The sequence below is a fragment of the Thermobia domestica genome, chromosome 4, assembly GCF_964235325.1.
Source record: "Thermobia domestica chromosome 4, izTheDome1.hap1.1, whole genome shotgun sequence".
Lineage (NCBI taxonomy): Eukaryota > Metazoa > Arthropoda > Insecta > Zygentoma > Lepismatidae > Thermobia > Thermobia domestica.
The window spans coordinates 27,781,160-27,797,465 of NC_137457.1; the positions used below are offsets into that span (position 1 = coordinate 27,781,160).

Sequence of the window (16,306 nt, forward strand, 5' to 3'; positions counted from 1 at the left end):
GTAGAGCGCTCCACTGTTCGATTCCAGCTCGCGACAAAATTTGTGTTCTGACATTTTAATTTATCATTCCATTTTTATGACATATATAAAATAGCTTTTAAAAATCGTTTTGGTTTCCAGAGGCCCAGCGGAGAATTAACAGTCACTACAAGGTAACAACCTTCCACCGTCGTGCCTATATAGCATGGGGATGAAATGTAAAATGACGGTCGAAGATCGCTGCTACTCACCATCTAGAATGAGTAGGTACAGGATGACGGAAAGAAACCACATTAATTAACTTTGAACTAAAACTTTGTATTTTCATTAAGCTTGTGTACTATTGTGATTGATCGTCGACTGAATATAATCGCAAGATCACATATCTTTAAGCAGCTAGGAAGTTAACCACGATGAACTCAAACATAGCTGAGATACACGTACCTTTATACAGCTGATGACTGGAACTGCTATCGATGTTCTGGACGATCTCTATATTGCTGCCAATAGTCTAGAATGGTTGACTATTGTGTACCATTATCCACTAGAATGGTCTGCTAAACTATTAGATCTCCTGATCTAATACTGAATGTAGAATCACAGAGAAGTGACTACTGTGACATGAGTAACTATGTTACTGCTCGACGTATACTGATCTCTTAGACTCAACTCAGAGACAAATACTCGAAGACTGATCCTCAAAGACTGCTCCTCGAGACTGATCCCAATCTCTAAAAACTATAAGGTTTTATACGAAGATTCCAGACATCTTGGAATTCATTCTCGTCGACTTTCTGTATATCTCAGCTATTGGTAAAACGTTGGTTTCACCCGAATTACATCGTGATCAAATTCTCAGACTTACAAATTTCTGCGAACTCAACGATTATATCACAGTCAAAGTGTGTCAATGTTACAATGTAACAATCTGATGACAATTCAAAACATTACAAATACAAATTACAATATCTTACGAATTGACGAGCAAGCGTCTAGCCGTAGAACATTCATTACATACACACAACATTAATGTCAACACATAAACACACACACGTGTTTACGTTACGTGATAACACTTAGTTTCTTAACATTTAATTTTATTAAATATACTTTCCTTTACCAAAATAATATCTTTTGAATAAAATCAATGACATGCCTCAACAAAGGAGTCCAGGACATTAGAAAGGTTACCAAATGCTGCGCTAAAGGAAAATATGTTGGTAATTGCAAACAAGAATGAAGAGAAACAAGAACAGAAGAAAAAAAAACACACACACAGACACGACATGGCTCACCACCATAAGGCTCAGTCTTAGCCTGATATCGAACCAGGATTCCTAACCTTGAACAGTTGCTCTAAATAGCCTTCCAAATATCGTGCCGTAAAATACATACAATTCTGCTCGTGATCGCAGAAATGAAAGCAAAACAAAATGTATTCTTTTCACTTATGCTTACATGCGATTCTCATTCAATTTTTTCCCTAAGTTGTTTCGTATGAATTGAAGACAGCATTTGCAGAAACATCTTCGACTGAAGATATATATATGGGGTGTTAATGAACTAAACCAACAAACTGTAAGAGGTGATTCTTTACATCAAAATAAGACAAAAAGATCATATGGACTTGTACGGAAAAGTGCATAGTAGCAGAGCTAGGGCTATCCAAAATCGCGAAAAAGCCAAATTTCAACAGGTCCTATTTCGAGTTCGAGAAACTATGGATGGTCCTTAGCACAAAGGAACACATCCATACGCAGTCCACTAATGCACATTTCATTAATGTTCAATGGGTGTATAGAGTATTCCTTGCAGGGTGAAATTCCCAGACAAGCGATCAAACAAATTTTGAGATTTGCTCTGAATTTATGATTGGTCCAAAGTAGGCAAACGATAAGACTAAAAAATAGAGCTGCTGGTTTCTAACACTTCAGACTTCTCTCCAAAGCATACGATATTCATTGTAGTCAAGGCTTACCTCCTACCTACTTTAGACCAGGGTTGGCAAAAACCATGGTTTTTATTGAAAAAAAAAGTTTTTTTGTTTAAACTAGGTTTTTTTTTTTTTTTTTTGGTTTAAATAATTTACTCTATGTATTTATATTAGATATGCACAGAAATTAGTTTGTTTCGCCTTGTTATTATGCGACAACAACGTTATGCTGGAAGGGGTCACATAAGCTTAAAGCGGAATCCAAACCTTTTCTCGGTTTCATCTAAGAAAAATTGACCATTTGGACACGAAACCGGGACTAATTGGTCACAAATGCGATTGCCGACTCACTCCTGAAGGACTACTTTCTAGTGACTAGTGATTTTCATTTATTTGTATACAGTAGCTATATATTCCAGAAATCATTCACCTCTCGTTCCAGACAAATATAAAATTATTAATACTATACGCTTTACATGTAAACAGTGTTCACACACAAAAGACATAACTCTATCCTAAATATGAGTCTCATCACAAGAGGAACCCAAAACAAATGCCCTATATACTGTGCGTTGTCAAATAAATAACGCTGCTTGCATAAAAAGAACAAGGATTACGAATCGTCTTCATTTAAACATATACAAAATAATCACATGTTCAGATAGGCTATAAACACACTATCGTACAAGATTCATTTATACACAATCCTACGCATTCAACATATGGCGAACGAAAAGGGATATTTCGTTGAGTTTCTTTTGGGGAACTTTCTTTCTTACCTTTTTCAGAAAAAAAAATATATAAGCAAAACAGCTGGTCGCCCACCTACCTTACCTCATGGGCTTTTGAGTCCAAAGAATATTTTCTTTCTGCTTTACTCCGTTTATCTTCAGAACGACCAGGTGTTCTGTGAAACTTGAGATAAAAGTGAACAATGCTTGGGAAGTAAGTGGATTAGTTTCGCTAACTGTTGAAAAGTGGCAACGTTGCACACGACTATGACTCAGTGCTCAAAGTAAAATAGTTGTTTTATTTCAGAAGGGAAATACTTCTATTATATCCTGGTATGATCCGTCTCTGACCACGGAAACAAAACGCAAGACAAAGAGGAGGAAATTCACAGTTCATATAAATAACTTGTGGCTATTTAAAAATCATTCCTGATTTCAAACGGGACCAGCTACAAGAACATTCAGTGACCTTGGTTCCTGCAGTTTTATTATTTTTTTTTCCCTTCTGTTTCGGGGTCATTCCCACACATTGAAGGGGCTATGTCCGATCTCGATGAATATAATCCGCTGTCTGCTGCGTGTCAAGCAAGTTCCGTTCATCAACAATGACGTGAATTGTCTCGCTTTCACTAGAGACTAAAAGTGAAACATGGCCAAAATCACACATGAAAATCTCAAATAAGAGGATTCTGCATGCCAAAAGCAACAGAATATCGAACTCATGGTTTATGGATGGAGATGCTGGAGAAAGTAAGGAAGAAAGAAACTGAGATAATTTAACATTTTCAACCTTAAGACCGCGTCTAAGTTAGACATTACCGTACTTATTACCAGAGCTACTTGTAAGAGCAGGTGGCAACTGCCCCCTAGGGAAGCTCCGCGCTGTTCGAAGGGGACTAACTTTAAGACAAAATTTTCACACTTCATATACGATACGAACATGAAATTAGAAATGAAGCATCAAACAGATTCACTACATTACAAAAACAAAACAGCACACAAAGGTAAATAAAACAAAAATGAGTCGTGGGTCCATTTTAATGAAATAAAAAAAAAAAAGTACTGTTTGGGACCCTACAAATAATATTTATTTGTATGGCTTTGAGATTTGTGAATATAATCCGCTTAATTTGTCATGTATGGAAAGGAGCCACAAAGAGTAAGAGAAAGATGGAAGGGGCCTATTTTCGAATTGTGTGTGTGTGTGGGGGGGCAAACAAGTTTTTCCAAGGGGCCTAAATATTAATGCTTTTCAGCCAGAAAAAAATCTAAGTTACGGCGCTGTCTATTATGTATGAGCAGGCACGCACCTAAAAACTTCTCTTGTTCGGGTGGGGAGAGTAGTCCAATACAACAAAACCTACATCTATGCACTATTGAACTGTTGTTATTTTACACCCGAAAAAACGTTAAGTAACTTTTATCTACTGTCACTTACTTTACATTCTCAGGAAAAAATCATGGAACTAAATTGTTTTACAAGAAAAGAAAGAGTATATTGCCATGCGTGCAACACGTGCATTTGCACGGGGCGCCGGTTTCGAGGGGCGGCAAAATTTGTCATAACTACATTATTTAAAATACATATTTCTTGTTGGAAGTACTGTACACTTCATCATGATGGTAGTTAAACTCACTAAGCTGATTTTCTATTTAAATACTACATTCATAAATCATGTTTAGGTCACATTAGTTTAAGGTCACATGGAGAATGCTAAAGCAAATGGTCTAACAAATCCCAGCATGAATTGCTTGATTGTTGTCAAATACAAGAACTCAGTGCTCGAAGAGTAGCAATTTAGTTAGTTATACTAGGGCCCGGAAGTTGAGGATTTTTTTTTTTTTTTTTTAACAAGTACCCGAAGACGAGGCTTAACATAATACATGTTCATTTTGGATTATTGCAGGCAAAAAATGGTGGATTTTATTTGTCCTTTTATTTTGCCTTTCTCGGCGTTTTTTGTTTATTGGTCTTTTTAAAAGCTTTTTATAGGTCTTAACGTCTTTTTTTTTCCCTTCATCTTTCGACAATAAATTTACTGGCCATTAACTCGAATCACCACCACCTCTTAAACATCTTTTCTTTAGTCAAGATAAGACATTCTTCAACGACTGGGCTGATAAGACCACATCTGCAACAATCACAAGTCAGATAAGGAGGCGTAACAATGTCCTTCAGCAGAGGGAGTGAGGGTGGGGAAGTTTTCTTATTTTAATTTGGACTTCAGTTTGTGGAAGAATGACAAACAGTTAACATGTCTAAAATTAAACCTAAGAATACTTCCTTTTTGCGGCAGTTTGTGTCTGAATTTGGAGCAGAACTTTTTTCTAACGATGGAAATACTTTTTTCTGCAAATATTGCGACGTAAAAGTGCAGAAAAAACTATTCCATGTCCAATAGCACGTTGGACGAGAAAGCAGCTTTCCGGGCCGCGGAAAAAAAGGAAAAAAACAGCTTCTGTTAGGACAAAGTGCTAGTGGACATTTTAAGTTGTCACCGTTTTACAAAGATCTTTGCAGTGCCTTAATTTGAGCTAATATCCCGTTGGCAAAGAAAAACAATGAAACTTTCAGAAAGTGTTTGGAACAGTACATAAACCAGAAGATTCCTGATGAGTCGACCCTCCGAAAGGAATGTGCGCGCCGCTGCACCGTTTCTTTCAACTTTTTATTGTGTACTATCAGAAGCTTGTATTTTTAAAGCATTGTATTCATTAAATATATCATTCTAATTACATTGGGTCTTATTTATACGTCCTTTTTCCAGTTTTTAGGTTCTTTTTAAGATATTTTTAGGTCTTTAGGTATTTTTGGGCAATTTTTAGGTCTTTAAATTCCGAGCCCTAATTAGATCTATTACAGTTTTGGTATGAAAACTAGTCTTGTCTTTGTTACAAACAAGTTTTTTTTTTTTTAATCATTGAAGGTGCAAACAAGTTTTCTTTTAATTTTTAACAGATGTAGAAGGAAAATCAAGAAAACAAAAATAGAAGAGCTAGTTGCACTGGAATTACAAAACTAATATTTGAGATTGACGCTTGATACTGAATTCTATAAAAAGGATTACAGTCTTTATCCTGCAGGAAGGGGGACAGCAAAGGATGCAACTGTGCAGGATGGCATATTGGCTAGGGCCGGCCCTGAGTATAATGAAGTGCAAGGTTTAACCTTCAGGCTTCATCAAACATTTCCCTGCTAAAGCAAATATATTTTATTACGAAAGTGAACAAATGAATTACGATAACCTGAACCTCGCGCCCCCATGAGTGTGTTCCTGTGTATGAGTCTCCCAGATAGTTTCTGTTGGTGGTGGTCGGCTCTCAATTCTGTGAAAAACTTCTTCGTGTTCGCATGTGAAAGAAAATCTTATTTGGAACTCTCTAAAACTGCTGTAAAAGATTGTGCTTTGAAGATATTCAGCACTCACCATACAACTCAAATTTAGCACTACAACCTTGGCAACAACAGTCGTGTGGACTGGAATAATGTCAGCAGTATTCGACTCAACATACAGACTCATTGAAATGACTGCCTCCAACGAAATGACATAGCTATATGGTTGATACATAATTTGTTCCATAGGTGGCACTATATTCCATGAACGGCTTATGAGCACTGGCGCGATATTTCAATGTGAAGTCGAAACTTTTGAAATTACCCTCGAACATATCCGAGATTATTAATTTCGATTGTAAAAAATTCGCCGCACTACGCCATTGCTTCAGGCCAATGACATTATGGAAGCCTCTGTAGTCGTCTTCATCCTGTCATGACATCTTCCAACAACTCTTTGGCTACATCTCAAATCTGGAAGTTAGAAAAAAAAAAAAGCTCCGGCATACGCTAAAATACAAAAGCGATGAAAAGCAAATATACATGTTCACGTATATTCATTAAAAAAAAAAAAAGAAAGAAAGAAAAGAAGATCGCTGGACCACTTACACATAAACTGGCCACGACTCAAGACAGTCCCATACCGAAAACTAAACTACCCAAGCACGAGAAAGCACAACCTGATAGCTAAAAATACTGTATCTCCTAGCGCACAGTTTCCTAGACACAAGTTTCTTACATATTTATATATAGTAGCACCACGTAGCTTATAATACCGCTTAAAATATATAAACAATGTAATGTACACTAAAAGGATTGACAGCACTGCCAGTGACAAGGACACTCGAGTTCCATGCAGACTACGCAATTGCGGAGCACGTTATGGTCTTCGGGCACTAAGATTTATGGAAAAAATGCCTTGATTCAATATTGAAATTTATATTTCAAAGCACAACAGCCACTTTTTCAACTATTTATAAGATGCTTTTTTTAACCAACTTTAAATAAATATCAGTTTGACTACGTATGTATGTACGTTCGCAATTATATCGAGAATTGTTTGTCATATTCCGATGCGGTTAGGACTAACCAAATAAGCAAAGGTTCTTACGTATAAAAAAATTTGAAAATTAACAATTAATTAATTAAAATTAACAATTGATTTATTGTGTGGAAGCAAGGTGGGTTAGTGGAAGAGCGCTTACCTCTAATGTGTGTGTTGTCCCTTGGTTCGGTCCCTTGTCAAGTAAATTTGTGCAGGTTTTCTCGGGATACTCCCGTTCCCACCTACATTTTCCCATCATTATTCACTTGCCTTAATCATCTGTTTCCCTTAGACTAACGGGAACGTAAAACTGAAAGATTTCATTTTATTCCAATTAATCACGTATTTTAAAAAAATCAAGTAATTCTGGCAACGCCTGGTGAAATTTTATCCTGAGATGCAAGGCAACCAGATAATCAATAAAGTAAAGTGGATTGCATATAACTAAGGGGTAGACAAAACCTACGTAGCAAGGATTCTCCAAATACTTGTAACATTGTTTGGTGATGGATTTTTAAGGTAATTTACGATGTCAAGACTGCTTGGCCCTACATGTCGGCCGTGCTCGAATTTCGCCAGAATATCATCCACTTTTTCTGTGAACAGTCGCTCACTGCGAGGAGCATTTTGTGTATTGAAATTTCCACTACGAAAGCAAATGAACCATCGTTTTGGCTGTTATTTTTGATTACGTATCTTGTTCATAAACAGCATATATTTCTTCACGGGCTTCCACAACATTTGTGCCCTTATCCAAGTAAAATTGTAAAATGTAGCGGAGTTTTGTAGAAAGTTAACTCATCTTTAAGAAGCAACATCTTATAGGAATTCCAATACTTTTTTTTTTTTTTTTTTTTTTTTTTTTTTTTTTTTTTTTGCATATTTACCAGCTTAAACCGTCAGTTGTCGAATGACGTTACCCAGTGTGACTTATATACCCCGCGATTTAACATACACCAACGCCACCTCGTGCGTTCAATAATTTTGATAATTAATTGTTACGAAATTTGTTTGCAGATTTGTAGGGGACTCATTTCATAGAAGGTGAGTGTTCTAGTTTTAGTTTAGATATCTAACTGAACTATCGGGTAACGAAAAAAAAAAAAGAATTTTAAAAAATTAAAAAAAAAATAACTGACTTCAAAAACGCAGTAAAAAAGCGGAAATTAATTTTAAAAAACATGAACCGAATTTTAAAAAAAGACTACTAAACGGCAGAAAATAATAAAAGCGCTAAAAAACAGAACATAATAATAAGGTGCAGAAACAAAATAAATTGTTTAATTACCATTACAAGGCGTGATCAAAAACTACGGAGAATGTAGCTGCACAGTGCCATCTATCGATGTTGTATTCATTTCAACTAGTAAGTCCGGTAGCCTAAACCTTTGGTACAGTCAGTGTCGAGTTGGAACGAGAGGCAAAAGAGCGAGGGTGTGTTAAGAGTGTCTGTCGTGCGTGAACATTAAATTTTGTTCTAAGCTGCAGAAAATGCCAAAGAAGCTCACAAAATGTCAAAATCAGTGTATGGCGATGAAGCAGTGGCATTGCAGGCTGTTTACATGGGGTATGAGCGATTCAAAAGCGGCAAGGAGTCGGTTGAAAACAAGCAATGATCGCGACGTCCTTCGTCACCAAAAACAGATGAAAACGTGCAAAAAGTACCACAAATAATTTGTTCAAACAGGCGAATGACTATTCGAGAGCTTTTCGAAGAACTTAACATCTCGTATGGATCTGTGAAAAGCATTTTAACCACCGATTAAATGGTCAAATGGCTTCTTCTTCATCACGAAAACGCACCGTGCCACACCTTGCTTTTCATCCGCGAGTTTTTGGCCGAAAAAATATTCCTGTATGTCCTCATTCGCTGTACTCTCCAGATACAGCACCATGCGACTTCTAGGTCTTCCTAAAGAATTAAAACCGTGCATACGTTTTTACACCTTTAGGTAAACGTTTTGACACCTTTCCCGACATTGAGAGAGCCACGACAGAGCAGTTGAACGCCCTTCCAAAAGAAGTCTTCCAGAAATGCTTCCAGTCATGGATTCAATGTTGGGATAAGTGTATTGCTAGTCAAGAACAGTATTTTGAAGGAGATTAAATCAAATTACATGTAAACTTATTACTTTGCTTCTAATATAATTATTCACTGTATTGTTTGATCACACTTTGTTTTTTCCCTTTTCAGTGTCTTTATGTTTAGTGCATTTTAGTGCTCTTTATGTATATATCATCATAGGTATTCTGCCTTTATTGGCAGGTCACTTGCCGCAGCTGAGAAGCTTCCATGCTCCACGGTCCTCCGCTAATCTTTTCGTCTTCGTGTATGATCTTTCTGTTTCAATATCATCCATTAATTGTAGTCTCCTTCGCCCCCTCCCTCTCTTTCCCGCCACCATACCCTCTAGGACGTCCCTCATGATACAATCTCTTCTTAGGCAATGTCCCAACCAGTTTCTCTTCCTCTTCCTAATAATATCTAAAAGTGTTCTTTTCTCACCCACCATTTCTAACACTCTCTCATTCGTTTTCCGCTCGACCCAACTAACTCTTTCCATTCTTCTCCACACCCACATTTCGAAGGCTTCCAGTCGATTTTCGTCACCCTTACGCTATGATGATATATATATATATATATATATATATATATATCTTTTTTTAAATATACAGTGAAACCTCTACCAACGGACACCTCTATAAAGCGGACACTCTCTAGTACGTACACGGACAGTCTTTCCTGTCTTTTATAGGTATTATTTACTTCCGTATTACGGACACTTTCTCTAGAAACAAGTTGGAAAGTGCAGTAAAAATACATTTTTAGTAATTCATACATGTGACATCAAGGAAGCATTGTGACACTTTGCCTCCTCAACTGGCTGCTCAGCATCCACTCCCACCCAAACTGTTTTAGACAGAAAAGTGTTGGACAGTTACCCACAATTTTTGATGACACGTTATGGTACTGTTCCGCTAGAATCGGTAAGCAAGCAGAAGACAAATTTGGTATTTTTGGCCAGCGGGTACACATATTGTCTGAAAAAAGACTACTGGACTGCAATTAACTTACAAATTAAAACAACATACCGAAAATGTAGTAAGTAGTAGCAAGTGTAAAGAGCAGAGAACTATATCATCTTATTTCCATGTTGTGCCTCGAACATAGAGTATTGGGTGGCGGAAGATAATTCAGGCATTTTTGTAATATTCGTAAATACATGATTCATGCAAAAATATTTGTTTTCTAATTGCGTATTACCTTGTTTACTAATTTACGTCATAAAATATTGAAACCTCTCTATAGCGGACAATTTTTGATTCCCCATGGCTGTCCGCTTTAGAGAGGTTTCACTGTATTATTTTTCCTAGCAGGGTTGTAAATGCGAAGAGAGAATATTTGCGATAACACGAGAGATGAGACAGGTTTTCAATAGAAACATATAATTTCGGAGACGAGACATGGACAATTCTATCTGCTAGAAACGCTAGGACATATTATTATTATTTTAAGGAAAGATATTTAGATTTAGGTGTTTAATGGGAATGTCAACACCGAGGCTAAAGTCCGCATCACGGAAAATGAAATAGTAAAAAATTAAAACTGCATAACAAACTAGAATATTTCAAATAACTTTTACCATTATTCTCGTTCCACAATACTGCAGGATCTGTATAAAATACTTGTTAACTTGTAACAGGAAGTCATACATATGCTTTCGCACTATACATGGGAAATAAGTCCCGAAGTAACTAATACTTGATATTACGCCCACATAAAAAGACGAGGGGGAAACAACCAAGACCTATAAGCAGTAAACCACAATTCGATGAGACTGAAACGAAACATACCACTTTCCCGCCAACGCATATGCCATATTAGAGGAGGAGAAGGGAGAGGAATAGACGACGAGAGTTTTCCAGATGAATGACGCAACGCAGATGTCTGCTTAAAAACATACCAACCCCTTATTAACCAGATCACACTATCAAGAAACGGGTGTCACTGTGTATCCAAGCTCCTTGCTGAAGACTTTTTAGAGAAAATGATATTACTTTTCATTCTGTGTCAGCGGCTGAATTAAGGAAATACACCACACAACTTGATTCTCCTTACATAAAAATCAAATCAGAACGAATCATATATCTATTATATTAATAAAATTTATGTTAGAATTTTGTCAATATGTCAGACATATCACCAGGTAAAGGTGTTGACCATTAGATTAAAGCAAAGGTATACTGCCGAAACTGCGACATGGATTACTATCAGATGGACGTGTTCATATGTTTCTTCACGAAAATTTCCCTCAAATTACTCAAAATTTTCCCTTTTCTTATCAAATTTTTCCTCAAATTTTTCTGAAAACAGAAAAAAAATAAGCATTTATAATGGTCAATCACTCAGTGCATGAATTTTTCTAGATTTGCAATGCTTTATCGAAAAATTCCCTTTTTGTTAAATTTACCTACGAAATTTCCCTAGATTAGGAAAATTTCCCTTAAACTACGAAAACTCTAAGGGTTTGCTTTGGTCAGATATATTTTTTTCTAAGTTACATGCCTATACTTCCAAAATTAGAATGAGTATCACTGAAATTGATTCTCATGTAATTTATATGTATCTTTAAAGGTTCTTCCCTAAGATTGTCCCAGGACTTCCCATTCGTCTAGAGCAGCGTTTCCCAACCTTTTTTAACTTGCGACACACTATAGGTGTAACTTGAATTCTCGCGGCACACCCATATTATATACAGACATATATATATAATTATGATTATTTTTCATTCTAATTTGAAAATAGAAAACAATTGCAATGAAATATAGGATTCGGGTTTTAAAAAATCCACTTTCTCTTTCGAAAACTGTATCTAACCTTTAACTAAAAGGGAAGATCACTAAATAACGAATAAATAAACAAATCTCCTATACTTTTAAAACACAAATGTAGGAATTTGTATGCATATTTGCTTTGTTGAATTTATTGAATGATCTGTTAACATTTCAAGTTACGAAATAGTCTGCAACAATAAAGAAGCAATAATGGTCATGTCAATGATAAATACGTTTTCCAACATTAAAAATGTACAGAAAAGTAACACAGGATGAAACTTAAAATTGTAGATTTATAGTAGAGGTTCATAGTAATGTGAAATACAAATATACATTTTCCCCTATGTCTTGCAATTTGATTCCCATAGAATTAATAATTTATTTCGATTTCCTCGCGGCATACCAGCGGCCCATTCGCGGCACACCGGTTGGGAAACGCTGGTCTAGAGGTTAGCGCGCGCGCCTTTGGTGCACGTGGTCCTGTGTTCAATTCCCGGTGGAACAGCATTTAAAAAATGGAACGCATTACGGTGACTCGAATTCTCCCATAAATTGTAGGCCCACGTGAGAAGAAACGCTTAAGTTCAACAAACAAACATTTTGTGTGTGTGCATTTGCAATGCCGCTGATGTCCTCGGTTTCAATGTAATCAAATCCAAACTTGAATACACAGACTAAAATACATACAGGCGAGCAACTTCCTATATGCGCTATTGAAATCAGTTTCGATCGTCTAGAAAGCGAAAGAACCAATCAACGCTCTCAGTGGGCGGGATTACTGTCGTCGTGTGTGGATGGCGCTGCCATCGTCACGTCATGGGTTGTCATAGTAACCGGTGGATTGTTTTCGTCTGTTTCGCGTGAAACATCAGATAAGCTAATGTTCACTTTTTCTTGTACTATCTCTGGGCTGGACGCATTTTTGCCGATCCCAAACGTTTCAGCATTCTTGCCAATTTGATGTCGAGAACATAATCCAAACAACCCCTGCGGGGCTTCTAACCCGTTCCTACTACTACTACTACTACAACTACTACTACATTAGCTGTGGATCTATATAGTACAAGGGCAAACGTACTACTACTACTACTACATTTGCTGTGGATCTATATAGTACAAGGCCAAACTTATTTTAATGAAAGAAGTTTAATGAAAATTTTAAAACAATGATCGTTAAATCACTTTTTGAGTATTATTTTTAATCTTATTTTAGCGAAAGAAGTGTTATAAACATTTTTAAAAGTAGTAAAAAAAGCTGTCCGTAGGCAGGATTCGAACCCTCGCCAAAAACATCTTCGTTACTAGCATATTACGCTAGACCACTCGGCTACCAGAGCCGACAACAATTCTCGTTTACTTTGTGCTATATGTAGATCAAGTCTTGTGATATCGCATCTGTATCGACCAATCAGATGAGAGGATATGCTGAAACGTTTGGGATCCGCAAATATGCGGGCTGGACGTTCCATTCTAGCTTTTATATATATATATATATATATAAATAGATTTTTCTTTCTTTTAAAGAGGTCAGTTTGAAAATATCTAAGTTCCGCCAGGTACGTCAACAGAAAAGGCTGTTCCCCAAATGCAACTAAAGGAGCGAAAATCTAGTCTGTGGTTACTTTCGAAATTTCCACGTAAGTGACGTCAGATCGATTGGTTAGTTCCGTCGTCCCGTCTTAGAGGCGCTGCTGTCGCCAAATTTCCAGCTTTTCGCTGAGTTTGCAACCTGTATATCCTAGTCTGTACCAGCATTACAGGCGACTGTTCTACTGCCGAAGAAGCCCTCAACAATGCTTTCTTATGAGTTGAGACCACGGCAGCTCTGCAAGAGAAATTCGATGCCTGGAGAGAAGCATTGGAGAGGAAAGGGTTCAGAATTAGTAGAATTAAGACAGGATATTTACATTGTTCTTTTAGGAAAAATGTGATCGAGAATACAAGAATACGACTGGGCGAAAAAGACTTGGTAATGACTAGCGATGGCCAGAACCGGTTTTCGAGTCTGAACGGATCCGGTTCTAGAAGATCCGGTACCGGAACCGTTTTTTCGGATCTAGGTCTAGAACCGGTTCTTCGGATCCAGGTCTGGAACCGGGTTTTCGGGTCCAGGTCTGGAACCGAAACTTTGTGACGATCCCCACGCTAAACCCGAGCTGATGGAATGCTGTAAACATTGTGCTAGATGAAATGCTGGAAGCGACAGGCAGGCGCCCAGGCGACGGCCGCTCGTCTCATTTGGCTCAATAAACTGAGGTGCATTTCGCCAGCCCCCCACCTTCGAGTTTCGAAAAAAACCTATGCCAATCGTTTGTGCTACGTTTGTGCCGGAATGTACCGCAAAAAGTTTTGTCTTTACCACTTCCGGTACGAAGTTATAAGGGTTTTGAAGTGGAGGGGCTGCAGAAAAGGAAGCCTGCAACCTTGGAATTTCGAAACAAAAGGTATGCTAATCGTTTGTGCTACGTTTGTGCCGGAATGTACCGCAAAAAATTTCGTTTGTACCACTTCCGGTACGAAGTTATAAGGGTTTTGAAGTGGAGGGGCTGCAGAAAAGGAAGCCTGCAACCTTGGAATTTCGAAACAAAAACTATGCTAATCGTTTGTGCTACGTTTGTGCCGGAATGTACCGCAAAAATTTTCGTTTGTACCACTTCCGGTACGAAGTTATAAGGGTTTTAAAGTGGGGGGGGGGGCTGGAGAAACGGCAGCCTCCAAACTTGGAATTTCGAAACAAGCCTATGGCAATCGTTTGTGCTACGTTTGTGCCGGAATGTACCGCAAAAATTTTCGTTTGTACCACTTCCGGTACGAAGTTATATGGGCTTCAAAGTAGGGGGGCTGCAGAAACGGAAGCCTCCAACCTTGGAATTTCGAAACAAAAGGTATGCCAATCGTTTGTGCTACGTTTGTGCCGGAATGTAACGCAAAAATTTTCTTTTGTACCACTTCCGGCACGAAGTTAAAAGGGTTTTAAAGTGGGGGACTGGAGAAACGGAAGCCTCAAAACTTGGAATTTCGAAACAAAAGGTATGCCAATCGTTTGTGCTACGTTTGTGCCGGAATGTACCGCAAAAATTTTCGGTTGTACCACTTCCGGTACGAAGTTATAAGGGTTTTGAAGTGCGGGGCTAGGGAAACGGCAGCCTCCAACCTAGGAACTTCAAAACAAAACCTATGCCAATCGTTTGTGCTACGTTTGTGCCGGAATGTACCGCAAAAATTTTCGTTTGTACCACTTCCGGTACGAAGTTATAAGGGTTTTGAAGTGGAGGGGCTGCAGAAACAGAAGCTTGCAACCTTGGAATTTCGAATCAAAAACTATGCTAATCGTTTGTGCTACGTTTGTGCCGGAATGTACCGCAAAAATTTGTCTGCACCACTTCCGGTACGAAATTGTAAGGGTTTTGAAGTGGCGGGCTGGGGAAACGGCAGCCCCCCCACCTAGGAATTTCAAAGCAAAATTCATGTCAATCGTTTGTGCTAGGTTTCTGCCTGAATGTACCGCAAAAATTTTCGTTTGTACCACTTCCGGTATGAAGTTATAAGGTTTTAAAGTGGGGGGGCCTGGAAAAACGGCAGCTTCCAAACTTGAAAAACTATGCCAATCGTTTGTGCCGGACAAAAATTTTCGTTTGTACCACTTCCGGAACGAAGTTATAAGGGTTTTAAAGTGGGGGGATGGAGAAGCGGCAGCCTCAAAACTTGGAATTTCGAAACAAAACCTATGCCAATCGTTTGTGCTACGTTTGTGCCGGAATGTACCACAAAAATTTTCGTTTGTACCACTTCCGGTACGAAATTGTAAGGGTTTTGAAGTGGGGAGGCTGGAGAAACGGCAGCCTCCAAACTTGGAATTTCGAAACAAACCTATGCCAATCGTTTGTGCTACGTTTGTGCCGGAATGTACCGTAAACATTTTCGTTTGTACCACTTCCGGTACGAGGTTAAAACGGTTTTAAAGTGGGGGGGCTGAAGAAACGGCAGCCTCCAAACTTGGAATTTCGAAACAAAAACTATGGCAATCATTTGTGCTACGTTTGTGCCGGAATGTACCGCAAAAATTTTCGTTTGTACCACTTCCGGTACGAAGTTATAAGGGTTTTAAAGTGGGGGGATGGAGAAGCGGCAGCCTCCAAACTTGGAATTTCGAAACAAAACCTATGACAATCGTTTGTGCTACGTTTGTGCCGGAATGTACCGCAAAAAATTTTTGTTTGTACCACTTCCGGTACGCAGTTATAAGGGTTTTGAAGTGGGGGGCTGGGGAAACGGCAGCCCCCACCTAGGAATTTCAAAACAAAACCTATGCCAATCGTTTGTGCTACGTTTGTGCCGGAATGTACCGTAAACATTTTCGTTTGTACCACTTCCGGTACGAAGTTATAAGGGTTTTAAAGTGAGGGCGGCTGGAGAAGCGGCAGCCTCAAAACTTGGAATTTCGAAAC

At 38.2% G+C, this 16,306-nt stretch overlaps 1 protein-coding gene across 4 annotated transcripts in view; it reads right to left on the reverse strand.

The window, feature by feature from the left end:
• Positions 1 to 16,306, reverse strand: part of hpo (serine/threonine-protein kinase hippo) — a 329,614-nt gene that overhangs the window by 146,462 nt on the left and 166,846 nt on the right. The window contains exon 1 of one of the 4 annotated variants that reach the window (XM_081755383.1): positions 2,747 to 2,766. The exons of the other annotated variants lie outside the window; for them this stretch is intronic. Within the exon in view, the coding sequence (XP_081611509.1) occupies positions 2,747 to 2,751 (5 nt within the window). The 5' untranslated portion in view covers positions 2,752 to 2,766. Of the gene's footprint in view, positions 1 to 2,746; positions 2,767 to 16,306 lie in introns of those variants that run through there. 4 annotated transcript variants of the gene reach the window in all.